Here is a 22,795-nt window from a genome sequence, read left to right on the forward strand (position 1 = left end):
TTTTAAGTAATCTCTACACCCAACATGGGGGTCAAACTCACAACCCCGAGATCAAGAGTTGCATGTTCTCCCAACCAAGCCAGCCAGGTGCCCCTGCAGTGCACTTTTGGTTTTAAGTAATTTACTACTCTTCCACTTGACACTTATTTTGCCTTAGAAATAATTGATTTTTATTTAACGAACACTCATATGGCACATTCTAAACACTTTACAAAAGCTTCTTAAAAATTCTTCCATGAGGGTACTAATATTATCATCCCTATTTAGAGATGTGGAAATTGATTGGCCAAGGAATGTTTCATAGTTAAAAGAATTTGAGCCCAGGAAGCTGGGCTCTGGGTCTGAACTGTCAGCCATAATGACATGTTCCATCTCTCTTTCTTTCAGGTATCAAGCACCAAACTCTGCAAATGTTTTTTTCTGAATTGTACCTGCAAGCCAGGGATGTGGCAGGAACAGGAAACGGGCTCCATGCCCAGTGTGGAGCCCAACACGGGTTTTGATCTCACAACCTTGAGATCATGACCTGAGCCTCAATCAAGAAGAGTCAGACGCTTAACCGACTGAGCCACCCCGGTGCCCCAAAGCAGTTGTTTATTGAACATAACAGACCACAAAACTGTAGCTTAAAACAATAGCTGTTCACTTGATCACAATTTTGGAATCTGGGCTGGGCTTGCATACCCCACTGCCATCAACCCGTGGCTCAGCGAGGACTGGAGGATCCAAGATGGCCTTGTTCATATCTGACATCTCATCGAGGAGAGTAGGAACAGCTAGAGGCTGGCTAGGCTTCTCTCCGCATGGTGCTTCATCTTCAAGGAGGCAAGCTCAGATGTCCTCATGTGATGTTCAGGGCACCAAAAGAGGAAAAGTGGCAGCAGCAATGTCTCTTCAGTCCTTGGAATTTTCCCATCGTCATTTACACTGCATTTTTTTGGGCCAAGCAAGTCATAAGGCCCGCCCAGATTCAGCGTGGCAGATGATGACACACTAGAATTCAGGGGTGTGTGATTCTTTGGGGGCCTTTTAATAACAGTCTACCACAGGAAGCTAACAGTTTCGATGGAGAGATAGTCATCATAGCACATAGGGACGTAACGGAGTGGCTAATAGTACAATAGGGATGTGGGGAAAGTAACCCTTGAATTTGTCTCCCAAGTTGGAGTAATCATCAGGGAGGCAGCATTAACACAGGCCCTCAGATTTGGAAGATGGGTTATATTTGGGTGGTTAATTTAGTGGGGGGTCAACAGGATAGAGAAGGGATGGAAGGACATTCCAGGCGTATAGAACAACAGGTGCAAAGACATTCATTCATACACGGTACAAGAAAGCAAGTTGTAGTTGGGGAATAGAGACTAGTTGAGAAGGATCACCAAAAAGAGAACTTGAGAAGAGTGAGGGTGAGAAGGCTGAACCAGATCAGGAAGTGGCATGATTTCCTTGCTAAGAAGTTTTCAGATATTATTTTGGGTAATAGTTCATTGATGAATTTTGATCAGGGCAAGTATAGGATCTGATTTGTGTATTTAAAAATCACTTTGGTGGGGGTAAGGGAGTGCCTAGGTGACTCAGTCTGGTAAGCCTCCTACTTTTGTGATTTTGGCTCTGTTCCTGATTTCATGGGATGGGACCCTGCATGGGAAGTCTGCTTGAGAGTCTCTCCCTCTGCTTCTCCCCCAACACCCGTGCTCTTTTGCTCTCTCTCAAATAAATAAATCTTAAAAAAAAAGAAAAAAGAAAAAAAATCACTTTGGAGTCCGTGAGAGGAGGATAAAATGGAAATCAGGAAAACCTGTGAGAGGTTATTGCAAAATACAAGTTAAAAGAAGTTTGACCTGAAGAAAACAAGGGCATAGGGCACAGAACAAAGAAAAAGGGTTCCAGAAACATCTATGAGATAGAATGAGTAAGATTTGGCCATTGAAGGAAGCAGAAATCCCAGATTTCTGACTTTGGCAACTGAGTGGATACAGGTCACAGAATTTTAGGAGGAAAATGCTAATTTAAGTTTGGATTTAATTGGTTAAGTGATTCTGAGATGACAATGTGTGACAATCAATAGATATGTGGATATGCAAACCTGAAGCGCAGGAGGAAGACTAGACTAGAGATTTATTTATTTATTTATTTATTTATTAGAAGATTTTATTTATTTATTTGACAGAGAAATCACAAGTAGACGGAAAGGCAGGCAGAGAGAGAGGGAAGCAGGCTCTCTGCTGAGCAGAGAACCCGATGCGGGACTCGATCCTAGGACCCTGAGATCATGACCTGAGCTGAAGGCAGCGGCTTAACCCACTGAGCCACCCAGGCGCCCCTAGACTAGAGTTTAAACACAGAATTCATCAGCAAACAGTGGGGTAGTACGAAGCAGTAAGATTTCCTAGAGAAAGCATGTAGAATGAGGAAATAGACACCCAAAGGAAAGACCTACATTTAATGGGCAAGAGGAGGAAGAGAAGTCCATACAGGAAACTTCAGAACTAGAAAACTAACAGGGATGGTGTGTCACATGCCACGGGGGAAATAATTTCTAAGAAATTCAGAAAAGTGGGGTGCATCATTAAGCATCTGCCTTCGGTTCAGGTCATGATCCCGGGGTCCTGGAATCGAGCCCTGCATCATGCTCCCTGCTCAGCAGGAAGCTTCCTTCTCCCTCTCCCACTCCCCCTGCTTCTGTTGCTCTTCTTACTATCTCTGTCAAATAAATAAAAATTAAAAAAAAAAAGAAATTCAGAAAAGTGCCAGTAGGGTTGACCATTTGTCATTAGTGACCATACTGAAAGTTTTAGAGGAGTTATGATGGCAATATCTCAATTGCTATGGATTGAGGAACCTGTGAAAGAATCCTTGTAAATGTGATGGTGGGTAAGGGGGAGTGGCAGGAAGTTGAAGTGGTCCTTCACAGAAAGCAAAGTGATCTGTTGAGAGGGAAGTGTGTGGGCCTGCGGGGGTGGAGGGAAGGAGGGCTTGTAAGAATTGTTCTCAGAAAGAAAATCTTTAAATGCCCCCTCTGCCAAGTTTCTGCTGAATATTTTTCTCCCTTTCATGCTAAACTTCAGGAAATATCATTTTGCCTTTTCATTTTCTCTTCCCCTTCACTCCTTAAAACCACTTTCATGGTAGTCTGGCATTTGTGTCTGTATAGCAATGACTTTCAAAAAAAAATCGCCAGTGACTTTTGTGTTCCACTGAATGTACATTGTGTCACTCAATACTATTTGTTCAAAAGAATGAACATGCCTGCTCTGATTGTGTCTAAATTATTTAATTCTGATTTCCAACAATGAAGTAGAAATATAAACTCTTATCTCCTCCCAGCCTCAGTGGAATGTTGGAATTGATAAATTGAGATTGTAAGGCACAGGTAACGTTTCTGAGATAAATAATTATAATTAACATCATTTTGCTAATAGAGTTGTTTTGGGGATTAAATGAGATAACATAATAATTATTACATTGTTCAATAATGTCAGATTTGTAATCAAAGTCTGGCATAGATAGTAAATGGTAATCTTTATATTTTAGTTTGAAAATTAGTAAACTAAAATTTAGTAACTAAAAGAAAAGGCCCAGCTATCTGGGGGCCCTAGGTGGCTCAATCAGTTCAGCATGAGCCTTTAGCTCTGCTCATGATCTCCAGGTCTTGGAATCAAGTCCCATGTCAGTTCGCTGCTCAGCCAGAGTCTGCTTCCCTTTCTCCCTCTGCTCCTCTCCCCTGCTCCTGCTTTCTCTCTCTCTTTCAATGAAAAATCTTTTTTTAAAAGGTTTTATTTATTTAGGACAGAGATCACAAGTAGGCAGAGAGGGAAGCAGAGAGAGAGGGGGAAGCAGGCTCCCTGCGGAGCAGACAGCCCCATGCGGGGCTTGATTCCAGGACTCTGAGATCATGACCTGAGCCAAAGCCAGAGGCTCAACCCTCTGAGCCAACCAGGAGCCTAATAAATGAAAAATCTTAAAAAAAAAAAAAAATAAAAATCCAGCTCTTTGGGGTGTTTAGGTAGGAAAAATATTTGGTATTTATGAGAGGATATGTCTGGAAATTTCTTCAAAATAATCTCCCCTGTTAGGGGTGGAGGCCATGTGATTGAAGCTGAGCATTCATTATTTTACTTTTGCATACGTTTGAAAATGTCACAATAAAAAGTTATGATTTGTTTCACTGTGATTTGTTTCAGTCTGTGCAACTATGTTGACACAATACACTTGGTATATTGGAATGTAACAAAAACTTAGTTTATAACTGATAAATAAATGGTTTTTGAGATTTATACACCTTACACTCCACTCCTCAAAGAAAGAAACGCAAGGAAGTTTTGATTTGACATGGAGATAATGACCTAGAATTACGGCTTTTAAAATATCATAAATAGTCTTAATTTCAATAGTTAGTCTCGTTTTCTTATTGTTACACTTAAACTTCAAGCATCATTAAAAAGAAACTACAAGGCCCAGTATGCACCGCACGACCAACGTCATATCGAGGACCTCGTATTTCCGAGCTGGTTGCCCTCGCCTAATTTGAATAAGAAGATCGCGGCCAAAATTTACGTCTGCGACCTACAGCAGATTTCCAAGTTGTTGTCCGCTCGAGTCCGTCGAGACTGCCATTCCGAGACAGGGTGATACCTTCCTGTTCAGGCATGATTTCGGGCAGCCTCGCCCTTTTCTGGGGCTTTCGTGCGGCCGGAGGGCTCCGTTAGTGCGCCTCCAAGATGGCGACGCTGTTGGCGGTAAATTCGGGTAAGGGCGGCCGGGGCAGAAAGGAATCAGTCGGGCAGGGCGACGGTTGGTTCTTTAGGGAAAGACCCGGACTCTGAGGTTCCTCGCAATCAGGCCTTCACTTGAGTATTGTGCTTGCTTTTCCCTAGCTCTGGGCCTAGAGTCCCATCCCTCCCCAGTTTGAATGGCGCGCGTCCGCGCTGCGGCTCCAGCCCTCGAGTGGGGGTTTAGTGTGCAGGCACCGAGGCTTGGTCCCCTGGAACCCCGCGTGCAGTCTCTTGCAGCCCGGGGCTGAGCTTGGTCCCTTCAACTCCCCACCCCATTGTGTGTCTTTGGCTCGGATTTCGCCAAGATAGACAAGTCTCTGGCAGTGAGGCCAGAGGACCCGAGACGATTTTTAGCCACGAGCGCGGGCCGAAAGCTCCCACATCAGAGTAGCCAGCACAGCCCCTTATGAATGGATGTTGGGCGGTCTTGTAGGAAGCGAGGGTCTTTGATTATGAAGCCTGCAACCTGGAAGGTGGCTGGGGAGGGGGTGCCACTGCCTTAGCAGAGGATTCTGACCTCTGCCTTTGTGGCGCGTCCCTCTTTGCCTATGGAGAGGTAGCAAGGTAGAACCAAGAAGGTAGTAGAAGGACACTGGAGGATTTGGGGTGGGTTCTCTTTTGCTGATGCTCATCTTTGGGCAGTACCGTTCCCAGAGGCTTTTGAAAGAGTAGGTGCATTTTGATTGTCACAATTCCTGGAGCCTAATGGGCGGGGCAAGGATGCCAAAAGTCTTGCACAGGGTAGAATGGTCTTGAAAACGGAGAATTTCCTGCTCAGAATGAGGTGCAGTTAGCTTCTTAGATTCAATTATAAGAGCATGTCTGAGTGGTAAATGCTGGTAGAGAATCTCACTCAAGAGTAATATTTAAGGGGCGCTCCAACCCATACCCCCCCCCCCCATGTGATCTTTTTCTGGAGGGGTGAAAGTGCTGGTTCTACTTTGCACAGGACCGATATTCTTGTAAAGTTGTCTAAATCTGAATTTTGCAAATCAAGCCATTTCAGAAACACTGTAATAAAATTATTTTATGACAATGAAGGATTATGTTATTGAGCATCTGCTATGTCCCAGGCATTGGACTAAGTGTCCTGTTTGCATCATCTCATTTAATCCCCTTTGTACACCGATGGAGTAGCTGTTGTTTAAGTACCCCAGTCTACAGATGGGGAAGTAAAAGCTTAAGGTAGTTAAGTAACATCCCCAGGGTTATACACCTAATGACTGTAAACCAGTCTTAGGTGCTTAAACTACTTAAGTGCATTTTATTACATCGAGTTTTCATATATATGAATGCTGGTCATGAAGTTAGGTTCTAAATATTTCTGTCCTTTCTCATACCCAGATGTAATCTTTTTTTTTTTTTTTTTAAAGATTTTATTTATTTATTTGACAGACAGAGATCACAAGTAGGCTGAGAGGCAGGCAGAGAGAGAGAGGAGGAAGCAGGCTCCCCACTGAGCAGAGAGCCTGATGTGGGGCTCGATCCCAGGACTCTGGGATCATGACCTGAGCCGAAAGCAGAGGCTTTAACCCACTGAGCCACCCAGGTGCCCCCCCAGATGTAATCTTAAAAACAAGACTTCGATCTTATATGTGTCACTATATACTGTTCTTTAGTGCACATTCCAAGGTACTATCATTAAACATAAATCACCAAAGGACAGAGAAAAGCGAGTTACCAACAACTGCAAGGAGTATACATTGTATAATAAGGCCTTGTGCCAGGAGTGTTTAATTGATAACACAGAAAGGAAACATTTTTTGCATCTGAGTCAGGAGAATATATTTGTATTTAGTTAAACATCCTAGGGTAGCAGCCTGAATGTGCAAGGATGGATGAGTGGCTAAGCAAAATGTAGTATATACATACAGTGGGATATTATTTGGCCTTAAAAGGGAAATCCTGTCATATACTACAACTTAGATAAATCTTGAGGACATTGTGTTAAGTGAAGTAAGCCAGTCACAAAAAGATAAATACTGAATGATTCCACTCACTTAAAAAATTTTTTAAAAAATATTTTATTTATTTATTTGACACACAGAGAGAGATCACAAATAGGCAGAGAGAGAGGGGGAAGCAGGCTCCCTGCTGAGCAGAGAGTCGATGTGGGGCTCCAACCCAGGACTCTGAGATCATGTCCTGAGCTGAAGGCAGAGCCTTAACCCACTGAGCCATCCAGGCGCCCCATTCCACTTATTTTGATACCTAAAGTAGTCAAACTCATAGAAACAAAGAATGTTCGTTGCCTGAGGAAAGAGAGAAATGGGCAGTGTTCCCTCTTACTTTGGGAACCCACATGCTGTCCTCTCTTCCTAGATGTATGTTCTTTCTTCCTCCCTTCATTTAACTCTATTCTTGATCCTTCAGATTTCAACTAATGAGCACTTCCTCAAGGAATCCTTCCCTTTTCTGACCTCCTTGAGTTGATCATATTCCCTGATTCTGTAATCTCTTGCCCTGAGTATCTCTTCTTCATAGCACTTGTCAAACTAGATATTACCCTCACGTCTGGCTGTATGATTACAGCTTACCAGTAACTAGTATACGGTAAATGAGTGAATGAATGTGATTTGTTGGAGGTATTCCTAAACATTAAAGATTTATTTCTCAAATGAACTAATCACTTATGTTAAAAATACATCAATACATATTTAGTAATTTGGAAGAATTTATAGCATCTTTACATTTGTAATCACAGAAAGGTGTTTATGAAAATTAGCCAGCCAAAGACAAGCCAATGAAAACTCTCTGTTGCAATTACCTTCTGTGATGTGTTGATGTTAATGATAGACTAAGGATGCCAGGATGCATGGGGTTTTTGGTAGTTTTTGACCAGTTACTGGATGCCTCTTGGTTTCATAAAAGGGGGGAGGTTAGAATTTTTCTCTGTAACTCAGCTTATAATGCTAAGTATGTTTAATACAAAGAAATTTATTGGTTCTTCAGAGGTTCTGTTGTATATTGTTACTTTATTATTTTAATGATTTCTTTATTTATTTTTAAATATTTATTTAATTTTATTAGAGAGAGAGAGAGAGCGTGCGCCTGTGTGCCCTGTGTGTGCCCTGGTTGGAGGGAGGTGGGTGGGAAGGGGCAGAGAGAGAAGGAGAAAGGCAGTCCCAAGCAGACTCCCTGGTGAGTGCGGAGTTGCACTCTGGGGTCAGTCTCTCCACTCTGGGCTCAGTCCCTCCACTCTGAGATCATGACCTGAGCTGAAATCAAGAGTCAGACAAATGAATAACCAACCGAGCCACCCAGGTGTCTCAATATATTGTTACTGTTAAAAAAGAGAATTTACTTTTATCAGCTCAGAATTTTTAAATACCTGAGATAAGACAAGTTTCAAATTTGCCTAGAAGTTGTTTTTTTTTTTTTTAAAGATTTTATTTATTTATTTGACAGACAGAGATCACAAGTAGGCAGAGAGGCAGGCAGAGAGAGAGAGAAGAGGAAGCAGGCTCCCTGCAGAGCAGACAGCCTGATGTGGGGCTCGATCCCAGGACCCTGGGATCATGACCCGAGCCGAAGGCAGAGGCTTTAACCCACTGAGCCACCCAGGCGCCCCTAGAAGTTGTTTTTTGATGCCTTTCTTTCTTTCTTTCTTTCTTTCTTTTTTAAGATTTTATTTTTAAATAATCTCTACACCCAGTATCTGGCTCGAACTGACAACCCTGAGATCAGGAGTCACATGCTTTACGAGCTAAGCCATCCAGACTCTCCTTGATACTTTGTTTTGTACCCTGTGCCAATCAGTTGCTAGTTCTGGCTCTTTTCTACTAACAGGCCTTTTCTTGTGCTTTTATTGCCCTCATCCTACTTTAGGTTCTGTCACCTTATTAGCAGCTTACTTACCAGTCATCCTTGGTTCCTGACACTTCTGTGATTCTATTTAGTCCAGAAACCACACCATTGCCCTATAGTACCCATTTCATTTTTTCATCTACTGCTTGGAACTTTCCTATTTACTAATAGGAAAAATTGCCTCTTGGACTCAAACCTACTCTATTTTTGCCATTAGAGAGGGCCAAGAAAATGACCTCTAGGGAAGTTAACTGGTTACCATCCAACTAGTTAGTACGTCACTGGCTGTCAGTAGGATCCAGGGGTTAGGTTCTCATTTTGTTAGGCCTGAACTCTTAGTGTATCCAGAGTGCTGGATCCTAGCAATTGATTTTCTTTAATAAGATTCAGAAAAGACAGATATGTAAAGTAGTATTTCAATTTATTGATCTTTAATGGGAAGTGTATCTGCACTGGTACTCTTGTTGGTTCGTTAGCACATTTTTTACTCTAGAAATTTATATGACAAGGTATATTTTTTTAATCAGAAGATTGGCAAAAATGGAAGCAAAGCAGGGAGTAGATTGCTGTTGATATGAAGTCTGGACCTGCTGATTCTCATCCCCCAGGTCCCCGAACCAATGACCTATGGCTTCCTGCCCTGATCTTCAGATTAGGTTTGGCTAGGTTCTCCCTTTTAAACATTCTCCTAGCACTCTGTACTTCATCATCTTTTATTATACTGGTAATTGTTTTCTGAATTCTATGTTTAACGTCTTTCTCTGTGTCAATCTCAAAGTTCCATGAGGACTGGGATCCTGTTTGTCTTGCTTGGTTGATAGTCCCTGGCACATGGAAAGCCCTCAGTAAATACTTGTTGAGTGAATGAATGATCTGGTTTGACTAGTCTGTCCTCTCCCAGCACATTCCCCCTGAAAAAAAATTTTCCCCAACGCATTGCCTTTTTCTGATAACACTGTTCATAGGACAATGAACATTTAACATATTTAATTAGGTTACATTATTATGCCATCTTACTGCCCTGGTCGGTTTTTTAATTTATTCTTTTCTTTTCTCTTTCTTTCTTTCTTTTTTTTTTTTTGAGAGAGAGAGTGTGTGTGCACGTGAGGTGGGGGCAGTTGGGGGGAGGGCCAGGGAGAGGGAGAGAGAGAATCTCAAGTAGACTCTGTGCTCAGCAGAGTCTGCCCTACCTGCCCTGGTAGGTTTATTTGGATTTGTGTTTTTCTCAGACAGCAGTTAAGCATGTTTACAGACGACCCTTAATAGTTTAGGCTATAGATAAGTTCCACGTTTTTGGAGTGACTGATTGGTTTTGACTAGTTTCCCTTTCAGAGTCTTTATAAACACATATAGGTACCATATTTGATTGTTTGCAAACAGAAACTTGGGTCTTCAGGGAGTGTTATTCAAATAGTGGGTCTAAAATAAATATAGTGATTTTAGATTTTTTAAAAAATTTATTTATTTGACAGAGATCACAAGTAGGCAGAGAGGCAAGTAGAGAGAGAGGAAGGGAAGCAGGCTCCCTGCCAAGCAGAGAGCCTGACATGGGTCTCCATCCCAGGACCCCAGGATCATGACCTGAGCTGAAGGCAGAGGCTTTAACCCACTGAGCCACCCAGGCACCCCAAATATAGTGATTTTATATAGTGAATAAAATAGTGAACAGGATAAAAAATTTGGAATGCACTGATACAGTGAGTGAATATTAGTATTTTATGTACAATTTTTCGTTTTGCCTATAAGTGTGTACTGGATTGAGATATAGAATATTTCTTACCATGGGTTATAGTGGAAATAGTTTGAAAGTCACCAGTCTGTAATGTCACTATGGCTCTGTGAATTCTCTTTTACACTTTCACATCTGTCTTTGAACCTTAGCTCCTACTTTCCCTTGGCTACTCTTTGTCACCCAGATTTTCCCCAAATTGCTGCACAAGTGTAGCCATCCCTTAAAAACTTTTGACCATCATTTTGATCTTTTGATCTTTTGTGGCAACAACCATATTCACTTTTTGTATTGTTATTGATATTTTTCACTTAAGTATGCTTTGTCTGTAAAACTTAATTGTGAGTTTTTAAAGATCAAATTGTTTCTCTTTTTCTCTGTAATATTTTATTATTTAAGGGCTTAGATAAGTGAATTTGGCTGAGTTTAGTTGAATTCACCTAGGTATGTCTAGATGTTGTGATTTTAATTTCTTCGCTTACTGGATGTTTCAGAAATACCTGTATTATCCCAAATCTTTTCATTTTCCAAGTGTTATGTATAGAGACAGTATAATTCAGCAGTTAAGGCACATTTTGATGATAAACTGCCTGGGTTCATGACCCACCTATCCAGTGTGGCCTTGGGTGAGTTTCTTGACCTCTCTGCCTCAATTTCTGTATCTATAAAGTGGAGGAAAACGTAGTGCTGTCCTCACAGTGTTCTGAAATAAAATAATATGTGTGACAAACTTAGAACCATGCTCGGTAGCACCTAGCAGAAGCTCAGTATTGCTTCCTATTATTATCTTTACAAATAAAAATGTGATCCTTTTTATATAAATTTATAGAAGTGTTTCATATTTCTATGTTGATTTTTTTTTAAATTTTGTTTATTTATTTGACAGAAATCACAAGGAGGCAGAGAGGCAGGCAGAGAGAGAGGAAGAAGCAGGCTCCCTGCTAAGCAGAGAGCCCGATGGGGGCTCGATCCCAGGACCCTGGGATCATGACCTGAGCTGAAGGCAGAGGCTTTACCCCACTGAGCCGCCCAAGTGCCCCTCTATGTTGATTTTTAATAGCTAGTATTCCTACCAAAATAAAGTGCTTTTTTTCAGCTGCTAAGTTTTACAAAATCTAATCTTTTTTGCCTCTACTCCTGCTTTTATTTGGATGATAGGGAGGCTAGAAAACACTGTATTTATTGAGTGCCTACAGTATGCCAGGCACTGTGTTGTGTGTTTCATCTAGTTTATATCATTTAATCTGTTCAACCCTATGATGTAGGTAATAGCTGTATTATTTATGTACAGAAACTGAAGTTCAAAGAGATTGTTTCCTTGCTCCCTGTCACACAGCTGATAAAGTGGCAAAACCATAGCAGATACTCCAATTTAAAGTCAGGATTTACTTTATGTTATATTAAGTTAAGTAGAATGATGTTTTTATTGTTGCTTGAGAAGGCTGATATGTATGCTTTTATATTCATGTTTGATTTGTATGTATAACTCTATATTTTAAAGTAGGTATGGTGACCAAATTGAAATGTATGGACAGTAACTTTGCTATTTTCCACATGTATGTTTTATTTGATGCTTGTTTCATTTATTTTTTCCTGAAGCTGCCAGTCTCTGGGGTCCTTACAAAGACATTTGGCAAACAGTGGGAAATGCTCTTTGGAGAAGACAACCTGAAGCCGTCCACCTTCTTGACATGATTTTGAAGAAACACAAACCTGACTTCATCTCACTGTTCAGAAACCCAGTAGGAAATTTTCTTTTTTACTTCTTGGATATGCTTTTTTAAAAAATGTGACAAGGAAGTAAATTCTTAATGCATGTGAATGAAATACATAACTTGTATAGTCCTTGGCTCAAGTTTTCTCTATGAATGTAATTTTTCCTAGAAGCAGCTGTTCTCTTCTTTTTGTTCTCCACAGATGTTATACTGTACTTATCTCTAGCGGGGAGATAGCTTAGCAATATTTGAATGCAATTTAGAAGGTTTAGTATATTCCAGAAATATGAGCCTCCTTGGAATTTCTGACCTATAGTTAATATACCTAAGCTCAGTAAGATTGATTATTTTGTTTGTTTCCAGGTACACTTTCAACATTTTAACTCTTCATAATGTTATGTAAGTTGTATTAGGGGAACTAATTAATTCTCGCGTGTCATTAATCACTGCATCTTGAAATCCTTTTCTTTTCTTTTTTTCTTTTTTTTTTTTTTTTTTAAAGATTTTATTTATTTATTTGTGAGAGAGAGAGCATGAGTGAGGAGAAGGTCAGAGGGAGAAGCAGACTCCCCATGGAGCTGGGAGCCCGATGCGGGACTTGATCCCAGGACTCCGGAATCATGACCTGAGCCAAAGGCAGTCGCCCAACCAACTGAGCCACCCAGGCGTCCCTTGAAATCCTTTTCAACCAGGAATGGAGTACTTCAGTGGAGGGAATTTATATTTGGAAATTCTTTTTCTTACTGTTTGATAATTTTCTTTTATAGACTAACAAGACTATCTAAGAACCGTTTGTCTTACCAGAAATGGCCTTTTGCTTTTTAGCTTTTTTTTCCCCCCCTTTCTTGATGTCTTTAGTAGAAAGAGCTCTAGCCGGGGTCCATGTGAGCTGAGTTCTAGTCTTGGCTCTACTACTAGAGCTGTATGTGCACCAGATGTCACCTGACTTATCTTGGCATCAGCTTTTCCATCTGTTTTTTTTTTTTCTTTCAAAGATTTATTTCATTTTTTAAGGAGAGAGAGAGAGAGAGCGAGAGCGCGCGCGAGTGAGCATGAGCAGGAGGGGCAGAAGGAGGGGAGAGAGAATCTGAGGTAGACTCCGCACTGAGGGTACACGGAGGCTGGAGCACAGTATAGGGCTTGATCTCATGATCCTGAGATTGCAGCCTGAGCCAAAACTAAGGAGTTGGACGCTTAACCGACTGCATCACCCAGGTGCCCGCTTTTCCATCTGTTAGTAGAGGAGTTGGATTAAATGACTGATATGGCCTTTTATAAGATGTACATTTCTAAAATTTTATGATCCATCAAGTAATTCTATACCATATGTCATTTGTTAATTATTTGAACCTAGTAAGACCTTTGGGACTAAGATTACATTTTATGTAATATATTAATAAACTATCCTTAGCCTTCCTAATTGATTCAACAATTCATGTATCTATTTGTTATTTCTCACTTGAAGACCATATTGTTTTTATTTATGAAATATATAATCAGAAATGTTCTTTACAAATTTGAAAAATAGTGTATTATTTGGTTTGCTTTCTCAAAATTTTGTATTTCAGAGTTTAGCAGAAGCAGTTTTTAAGAAGATAGTAACAGCATAAGTGTTGAAGGTAATAGGAAGTGTCACGTCTTAAAGGTCTAATGGTAGATTGTCTGATAAGCAGTACTTCTTCCATCATGTTACCTGTCACGAATTACCTTCTTTAGGTAATAATTTAAGACCTTGTCTCCAGTATACGATTTTCATTCCATGATTTTATTTATTTTTACCATTGTAGCCAAAAAATGTCCAACAGCATGAAAAGGTTCAGAAGGCCAGTACAGAGGGAGTCGCCATCCAGGGTCAACAGGGAACCCGACTTCTTCCTGAACAGCTCATTAAAGAGGCCTTTATCCTTAGTGACCTTTTTGATATTGGAGAATTGGCAGCTGTTGAGCTTCTCCTTGCCGGTAGGTTGACATTTAACTGAATCTGTCGTAAGGTAGTACAAAATTATAAAATCATCCACTCAGGGTTTCAAGTGTTGTATCATTTAGATTCCAAAGTAGTTTAGTTGAAAAACCATATTCAAAATGTCTCCTGTTTATCTTTGACTAATGGGAGGGCTTTAATGATTGGAATTGTTAAAGGTAATTTAACTGTTTTAAAATAGGCTTTTCCATGGTAATTTATTAGCAAAGTATTGTTGACTGCATCTCACAAATTTTATGGCACAAAGAATTTATTGTCCTGTAATGAGTAAGAAAGTAAGTTCACTGCTTTTTTGGAGTTCTTTTTGAGAAGGTGATTCAGATAATGAATAGGTTAGAAATAAGATAATTTTAGTAATACTGTGCGCTAGGAAGAAAATTTAAAAAGGTGGTGATATAGAGATATGGGAGCTTCTGGGGGGGCATCTCTAAATAGGATACTTAGAGAAGTCTTCTCTGGGACACTTAACCTGAGACCTGAATGATGACAAGGTACCAGAGTTGTTGGGGAAGGTGACCCAGGCAGAGCAAACAGCAGGTGCTTGAGGTTACACCAAAGGCACACTAAAGAATAAAGAGACCGTGGGTAAAAAGATGAAGGAGCCTCATAAAGACAGGGGAGAGCGAAGGAAGTTAAGGAAGAGAGCAGGAATCTGATTATATTCAGTCTTTTTTTTTTTTTTTTTTTAAGATTTTATTTTTTTATTTGACAGACAGAGATCACAAGTAGGCAGAGAGGCAGGCAGAGAGAGAGGAGGCAGCAGGCTCCCTGCAGAGCAGAGAGCCCGATGTGGGGCTCGATCCCAGGACCCTGGGATCATGACCTGAGCTGAAGGCAGAGGCTTTAACCCACTGAGCCACCCAGGCGCCCCTGATTATATTCAGTCTTGTAGGCAAGGCGAATTACTAGGATTTTATTCTAATTTGCAGTGGGAAGTTGCTGACAGGGACTTTAAGCAGAGTAGTTACATGTAAAGAGGGAGTGTGTGTGCATGTCAGTGGGGGGAGGGGCAGAGGGAGAGAATCTCAAGCAGATTCTGCACTGAGCATGGAGCCCCACGAGAGGCTCAGTCGCACAACCCATGAGATCATGACCTGAGCTGAAACCTGAGTTGGGCACTTAACCGACTGAGCCACACAGGTGCCCCAAGAAAGTCTCATATGTTTAAAGTTATCACGTGACTTCCAAAATCCTTTTTGACCTAAGGCTGCATTAAAAGAAGTATGTTATTGAGAAGAAGGAAGGTAATTTACCGCTCTATTATAGAAATGTTAACTGGATAGGCTTCAGTTTTGAGTTTAACTCAGAACTTTCATTAACAAACATTTATTTTATGTTTATCATGGGCTTGGCACTGCATTAAGACTCCAGAGATAGAAACACAAATGGAACTTCAACTAGTGTAAAGGAGCTCATAGTCTAGTAACTGAGAAAAACATGGAGACGAGTAATTAGACACTAAAGTGCCTTGATGCCAGTTTATGCAAGATTTAGTATCCAGAGGCATACTGTCCAGAGGCAGAGGGATTAAATTGACCTCAGGATGTACAGAGAAGTCTTCACAAAGTTCATGAGGACTGAACTAGATGTTGAAATCTGACTAGACACATATCACATGGAATATGTATGTGCTCAGGAGGACGAAAGGCATCCAGGCACAAAATGGCCTGTACAGAGGTGTGAGCCATGAGATGAATTTGGGGACAGGAGAAAGTGGAGTGATTGGGTTTTGGGGAGAAGACAACCAGGCCCAGGAAATGAAACCGAAACTAAAAAAGACAAAAGTGGAACTTATTCAAAGGCGAACAGTTAAAAGGGTGAGTGAACTAGAAACGTAGGAATAGATTATTTACTTTTCAGAGAAAACTCAGGGGAAAAACCTTCCAAACATTTGAAAGATCTCGTGTGAAAGAGGGGAAATGGGCATTAAATATCATTAGATTCAGTGGACCAAGTGAGACCAGCATGTGGAAATCATAGATGAAGGTGAAACTGAGAGTTTGGGAAACAGTGAGTTCCGTGTCAGTGCTGGTGTTCCAGCACAGATTGGATGGCTTCTTGAAGATGTGGGAGGAGGAAAACAGTGTTTGAAGTAGAGGAGCCCTACTGTCCTCTAGAACCCTGAAATTCTGTGATTTCTCTGAACTGAACATTGGTATGGTAATTTTTGTCTCCTCCTAAACACATACTTACCAAATTATTTCTCAACTCCCTTTTCTAGGAGAGCACCAACAGCCACATTTTCCTGGTCTCACCAGAGGATTAGTAGCTGTTCTTTTATACTGGGATGGAAAACGGTGCATCGCAAACTCCCTGAAAGCCTTGGTACAGTCTAGACGAGGCAAAACATGGACCCTCGAACTCAGGTCTGTTCGCTTCTTAGGATTTCAGAGCTTTTTTGGAAATTACTTGACAGATTATTATTTTAATTATTAGAAATAACAAAAATTTCTCCTTTTAGTGTGTATAATTTAAATAAAATCAGTAATATAACTGAGTATTCCATAAAGATTGACAGATTAGAGCTGCTTTATTTTGTTTACAAATAAAAAATAATTTATGGTTAGAAGTTTATTGACACCTAATTATATAGCAAGGATGGAAAGAGCGGAGTTATAATTCATTCTGTTTCTTTTCCAGTAATGAAACATTATTGTCAAGAACAACGGCTGTATCTGTGTGATGAAGCATAGACGTGACTATTCCTTGTAACTTTCTCCATTGATTTCTTTTCATTACAGTCCAGAGCTGGTTTCCATGACAACACGCTTCACAGAGGAGCTGATGGAGCAAGGATTGACTTACAAAGTCCTTACTCTGGTGTCACAGATTGATGTGAACAATGAGTTTGAGAAACTACAGCGAGAGAGAGGTTTGGGCAGTGAAAAACACCGAAAAGAGGCAAGGGTTCAATATCATCAGTTCATGGTCATCTGTGTCAGATCTCAGGCAGAAATGTCATAGCATTTAGAACATTCTAACACAGACATAGGAAAATTGCTAATGCCCATTGAAATGTGTGGGTATCTGTATCCAAAATTGACTTACAACTGTTTCCACTTCTTTCTAGTCTCTTATGTGCTATTGTTGCTCTTTCTGGAATGAACTCTTGAAGGAACTGGTCATTGCATAAAGAAGGTTGGAATATAAAATAAGGAATTGATAATAGGGTTTGTTTAGAATTCTAGACGTGAGATTTTAGAGTTACTTGTGGATTCAGATGGATTTAGTTAGTTAGTTAGCTTTGTAAAAGGTAGTTTACTTTTTTTTGGTAGTTTACTTTTTGAAATAAGACCAGGCTTCACTGTGATTTATGTATACTGATAATCGTACAATTTATCTCTAGGTTTCTGATCTCATCAAGGAATGCAGGCAGTCTCTGGCAGAAAGCCTTTTTGCCTGGGCTTGTCAGTCACCTTTAGGCAAAGATGACACTCTACTTCTTATTGGACATTTGGAAAAAGTGACAGTTGAGGCTAATGGCTCGTTGGATGCAGTGAATCTGGCTCTTCTTATGGCGCTTCTGTACTGCTTTGATATCAGTTTTATAGAACAAAGCACAGAGGAACGAGACGGTATTGAATTCTGTACTACTATTGTCTTTGTTTTTTTAAAAAATCAGATTAAATTGTGGAGGTAACGTTTAAGTAGGGCATTATTTTAACGATTTTAACTACTAAAATAAAAAATTATGTATTTTATTCCTGTATTCCTGTGTGTGTAATTCATCGGTATTTGAATATTTAGATATAAGATCACATTTTATAAATATGCACCCTGTTAGATATCTCTATTGTCCTTTCAGTTTTGGAATAGGGGAGTGGTAAAAGTTAGGTAATATATGTCATGAGTTCTGCATTCCTAATTAATTGCCTCTTCCTTTCTATATTATTCACATTTCAAATCTTTCATGAAAACATTCTAACGGAGGATAATTATCATTTTTAGTAATATATCCTCTTTAATTTATATTGTCACTTGGTGACATTATAGTTACTGCTTAGAAATGAGGATATTAAAAATGATTCTCCAAGACTATTGGAAGATTATTGCCTTTTAACATCACAGATACTCGTACTTATTTGAACAGTTATCCCCTGTCCACTTTTGATTGTATCATCAGCATGTTCTCTCAGTAGGTATATAAGGAGAATAGACATTTTCCACTCATATTTGGTGACCATCCTTAGGCATTGGGAAAGGCTTATGGAAAACATAAGTACCCCTTTCCTCCAGTCACACTGTCACACAATGCTTTGCCTGTCACAGACTAGTGGTACCTTTGCTCATCTAGGAATGCTGCCAGTTATTGCATTTGTCAGATATCCTGTCTTGAATGAAATGAAGCACAGAATTAAGTAGGGGTAGACTGTGTTAATGGAAGCTGGTAAGTGGGACTTTCAAAAGTAAAATGAAATGCCTAGAAGGTCTCCTAGGCTAAAATGGAAGGTTTTGTATTAGGTTGCAATTTTAATCAATTTAGAATGCTAATATTATCTCATTTTAATTGTAATTTCTTGCTGTTTTTTTGTGTATATGTTTGATTAATAAATGGGAGAAGTGAATTATTAGTACATGTATAGTTGTAGATGAAGATTTAAAATATAGGAAATTAAATAATGAGTATGTTCTTGGTTAAAGGTTGGGAACAACTGACATCAGAAGGAAATACAAGAAAATAATGAAGTAAAATAAATGAATTCTTAGGTGTTAGTGGTGTTTCCCATTCTAGTATTTTTTCAGAATCCTGTGCTTGTTTGAAGTACCCTAATATAATTGAACTGTAAATTGAAAATTATTATTATTTAGCATTTTTATTTGTTATAATCAGAATAGATACTTGTTTGCAATTTGGATCTTTGTTTTGGCCAGTTTTTGCTTGATATTTTAAATTGAGGCATTTATTTATCTAGTAAAAAAATATATATATTTTTTAAATTTTATTTTTAAGTAACCCCTGTACCCAACATGGGGCTCAGGCTCACAACCCTGAGATCAAGAGTCATATACTCCAACTGAGCCAGCCAGGTGCCCCAAATTATATCTTTCTTAATCTTTAAATGACATTGATTTGTATTTTATTATTTATTTATTTATTTATTTGACAGAGAGAAACCACAAGTAGACAGAGAGACAGGCAGAGAGGGAGAGAGAGGGAAGCAGGCTCCCTGCTGAGCAGAGAGCCCGATGCGGGACTCGATCCCAGGACCCTGAGATCATGACCTGAGCCGAAGGCAGCGGCTAAACCCACTGAGCCACCCAGGCGCCCCTGTATTTTATTATTTATTGATTTAAAGATTTTATGTTTTATTTTTTTTAGAAAGAATGCATAAGCCGTGGTGGGGACAGAGGGAGAGGAAAAGAAGGGACTCTTTTTTTTTTTTTAAGATTTTCTTTATTTATTTGACAGAGAGAGACACAGCGAGAGAGGAAACACAAGCAGGGGGTCGGGGATGGGAGAGGAAGAAGCAGGCTTCCACTAAGCAGGGAGCCCGATGTGGGGCTTGATCCCAGGACCCTGGGATCATGACCTGAGCTGAAGGCAGACCCTTAACAACTGAGCCACCCAGGTGCCCCAAGAGAAGGGACTCTTAAGCAGGCTCCATGCTCAGCACAGAGTGGCTTGATCTCATGACTCTGAGATTGTGACCTGAGCCAAAATGAAGAGCCGGTTGCTTAACACACTAAGCCACCCAGGTGGTTCTGGAGACTGGAGAGTCAAAGATCAAGATGCCAACATGGATGGTCAGGTCCTGATGAAGGCTGTCTTCCTGGCTTGCCGATGGCCACGCTGTATCCTCACATGGCAGAGAGAGAGAGAGAGAGAGAGAGCAAGCTAAAGTCTGTATTTATTTATTTTAAAAAATATTTTATTTATTTGACAGAAAGAGAGATCACAAGTAGGCAGAGAGGCAGGCAGAGAGAGCTGGGAAAGCAGGCTCCCTGCTGAGCAGAGAGCCCAATGCAGGGCTTGATCTCCGGACCCTGAGATCATGACCTGAACTGAAGGCAGAGGCTTAACCATCATAGCCACCCAGGCATCCCTAAAGTCTTTATTTTTAAGTAATCTCTACACCAAATATAGAGCTCGAACTTAGAAGCCCAAGATCAAAAGACTGAGCCAGCCAGTTGCCCCGATATGTTTTAGAATTTAAATACAGAAGAAATGAGTGGCTTTTTAACTGTTTTTTAAAAGTTTTGTAGTATACTTATTAAAAAAATGGAAAAAAATAGAACTAAGATTTAGAAATATTGTCAATTGCCACTTTGAGTTTGCATATGATTTTTGCGGTGGAATTTTTTTTTTTTGGTTTGTCAAACATTAATGTTAATTAGTCACAGTTATTTGATAAGAGTACTCTGATTTTCTGATTTTTAGACATTATTCTTGTCTATCAAAAGTGAGAATTTCTCTGGCGCCTGGGTGGCTCAGTGGGTTAAGCCACTGCCTTCGGCTCAGGTCATGATCTCAGGGTCCTGGGATCGAGTCCCGCATTGGGCTCTTTGCTCAGCAGGGAGCCTGCTTCCCTCTCTCTCTCTCTGCCTACCTCTCTGTCTACTTGTGATCTCTCTCTGTCAAATAAATAAATAAATAAAATCTTTAAAAAAAAAAAGTGAGAATTTCTCCACTTTTCAGTATAGTGTTCGATTTTTGTGTTTTCAGATATGATTCATCAGCTTCCTTTGCTGACAGAAAGACAGTACATCGCAACAATTCACTCCCGCCTTCAGGACTCACAGCTTTGGAAACTGCCTGGGCTGCAAGCCACTGTTAGACTTGCCTGGGCACTGGCATTGAGAGGAATATCTCAGCTACCTGATGTGACAGGTAAATTGACTGTGGGTAATTTAGTTACGAGAAAGAACGTATCAACGTTAATGGTATTTTGAAAGAGGTATTATCTTTGATATATATAAGCATGAGCACAGGACGGTATCTAGAGTTGTGTTAAATGAAGCTTTGGAATGTGGTGAAATGCACAGTTTTTCCCTGTTTCCCGGAAGAACTTTTATGAAATATTTCCCTTAGAGCCAGTGATTCTTTTGGCTTCTTTTTTTTCCTTGAGTGTAAAGTTTGAAATAGTGGTATCTTGAAAAAATAATTTTGAAGATTTTATTTATTTATTTATTTGACACAGAAAGAGAAAGAGGGAACACAAGCAAGGGGAGGGGGAGAGGGAGAAGCAGGCTCTCTGCTGAACAAGGAGCAGGACTGGTGAGGGGTCTATCCCATGATCCTGGGCATGAGCGGAAGGCAGATGCTTACCCCACAGCCACCCAGGCACCCCCAGACAAATTTTAATAAAATAGGAATTTTGAAGAATTAGTTACTACTGTCTTCATAGACTTCTGAAGAATTTAGCAAACGTTCACTAATTTATAGTGTTTGAAACTTTATTAAACTTCGACATTTCAAAAAACTTTTTAGGCATTAACACTTAATTTACATTAATATATTAATGCTGCTTTATTTAAATAGTCTTCAAGTAATAGACATTAGATAGAATTGATCTAGATTGAAATAGAATTGATCATCATGTGATTTCAATTCCAGTATTTCTGAGTTCAAGTGAAGGTTTGTAATGAGTCATTGTTACTAGTATTTAATTAGTAATTTTAATAATAAGTATTAGTCATAAAGAATTAAACTATTTCATTCTCAAGGGGTAGGTATGGTATCCATAGATGAGCAGCCTTTATTTCAAAATGCAAAATAAAACATAAAAACGCATCTGTTTTCCTCTGGTTGAAACTCTTGGCTTGTATCTTTTCCTGACCCTTTTCAAGGCAATGAAAGTGTACTTTGAGTAGCACACTCTGTATTTGGTCTTAATGATGCTCAAGTAGAAAGAACTACATAGTAATTCTTTTCCAAAGCCAGATTACCTCAAAGTAACTAGCAGTTTTATGTTTTAAAAGAAGCAACCAACAATGTATTTCTTGATGGAAGGACACAGTAGCACCTGTGACATACTTTTACCAACAAAATTGAATGTAAGTCAGATCAAGTCTTTAAATCAGACTACCAATTTTTTAGTGTAACCAGACAGAGGAGTATGTTAACTATACCACTGGGATGGGTATCAAACCACACTGTGGAAACTATAGCATAAAAGTCCAGTGTCTATAGTGGATAAAGGGCAGTGTCACAAAGATAAAGGAGGAGTCTAGAGGTTTATCACTCAAACATAATCTGTAGATCTTATTTGAATCCTGATTTAAGCAAATTGCTCAAAAAGGCAAAAAGCAAAAAACCAAACTGAAATCTTTTATAACATTTATGGGATAGTTGTAAATTTGATTCCTGTTGTGGGTATTTGATACTGAGAAATTGTTTTTTTAAGATTTAATGGTATTAAGGTATAATGTTATTGGTATGTAATGGTTTCTTTTTCTTTTTCTTTTTTTAAAGATTTTATTTATTTATTAGAGAGAGCACAAACAGGGGAAGTGGCAGAGGGAAAGGGAGAAGCAGGCTTCCTGCTGAGCAGGGACCCTGATGCGGTGCTCGATCCCAGGACCCTGGGATCATGACCTGAGCTGAAGGCAGATGATTACCCCACTGAGCCACCCAGGCACCCAATTTTTCTTTTGTTTTTAAAGTATTCTTTTGAGTTGTATACTGAAGTACTTAACAAATGAAGTGTTAAATTATCTGGCATTTGCTTAAATCTCCTTTGGGTACGCGTGGAGGTCTACATTACTTATGATCATAAATGCGTAACGTCGAAGTTAGCTAATGGGGTTTGTGGTGGTTCATTATATTGGTCTATATTCATATACCTGT

At 39.7% G+C, this 22,795-nt stretch overlaps 1 protein-coding gene across 1 annotated transcript in view; it reads left to right on the top strand.

The window, feature by feature from the left end:
• The first annotated feature begins 4,628 nt into the window (after positions 1–4,628).
• Positions 4,629–22,795, top strand: part of NUP205 (nucleoporin 205) — an 89,755-nt gene continuing 71,588 nt past the window's right edge. The window contains exons 1-7 of the mRNA XM_059171941.1: positions 4,629–4,749; positions 11,911–12,053; positions 13,814–13,985; positions 16,229–16,373; positions 16,749–16,908; positions 17,354–17,582; positions 20,672–20,836. Of these exons, the coding sequence (XP_059027924.1) occupies positions 4,722–4,749; positions 11,911–12,053; positions 13,814–13,985; positions 16,229–16,373; positions 16,749–16,908; positions 17,354–17,582; positions 20,672–20,836 (1,042 nt within the window). The 5' untranslated portion in view covers positions 4,629–4,721. The remainder of the gene's footprint in view (positions 4,750–11,910; positions 12,054–13,813; positions 13,986–16,228; positions 16,374–16,748; positions 16,909–17,353; positions 17,583–20,671; positions 20,837–22,795) is intronic.

Source organism: Mustela lutreola, chromosome 4, assembly GCF_030435805.1.
Source record: "Mustela lutreola isolate mMusLut2 chromosome 4, mMusLut2.pri, whole genome shotgun sequence".
Taxonomy (NCBI): domain Eukaryota; kingdom Metazoa; phylum Chordata; class Mammalia; order Carnivora; family Mustelidae; genus Mustela; species Mustela lutreola.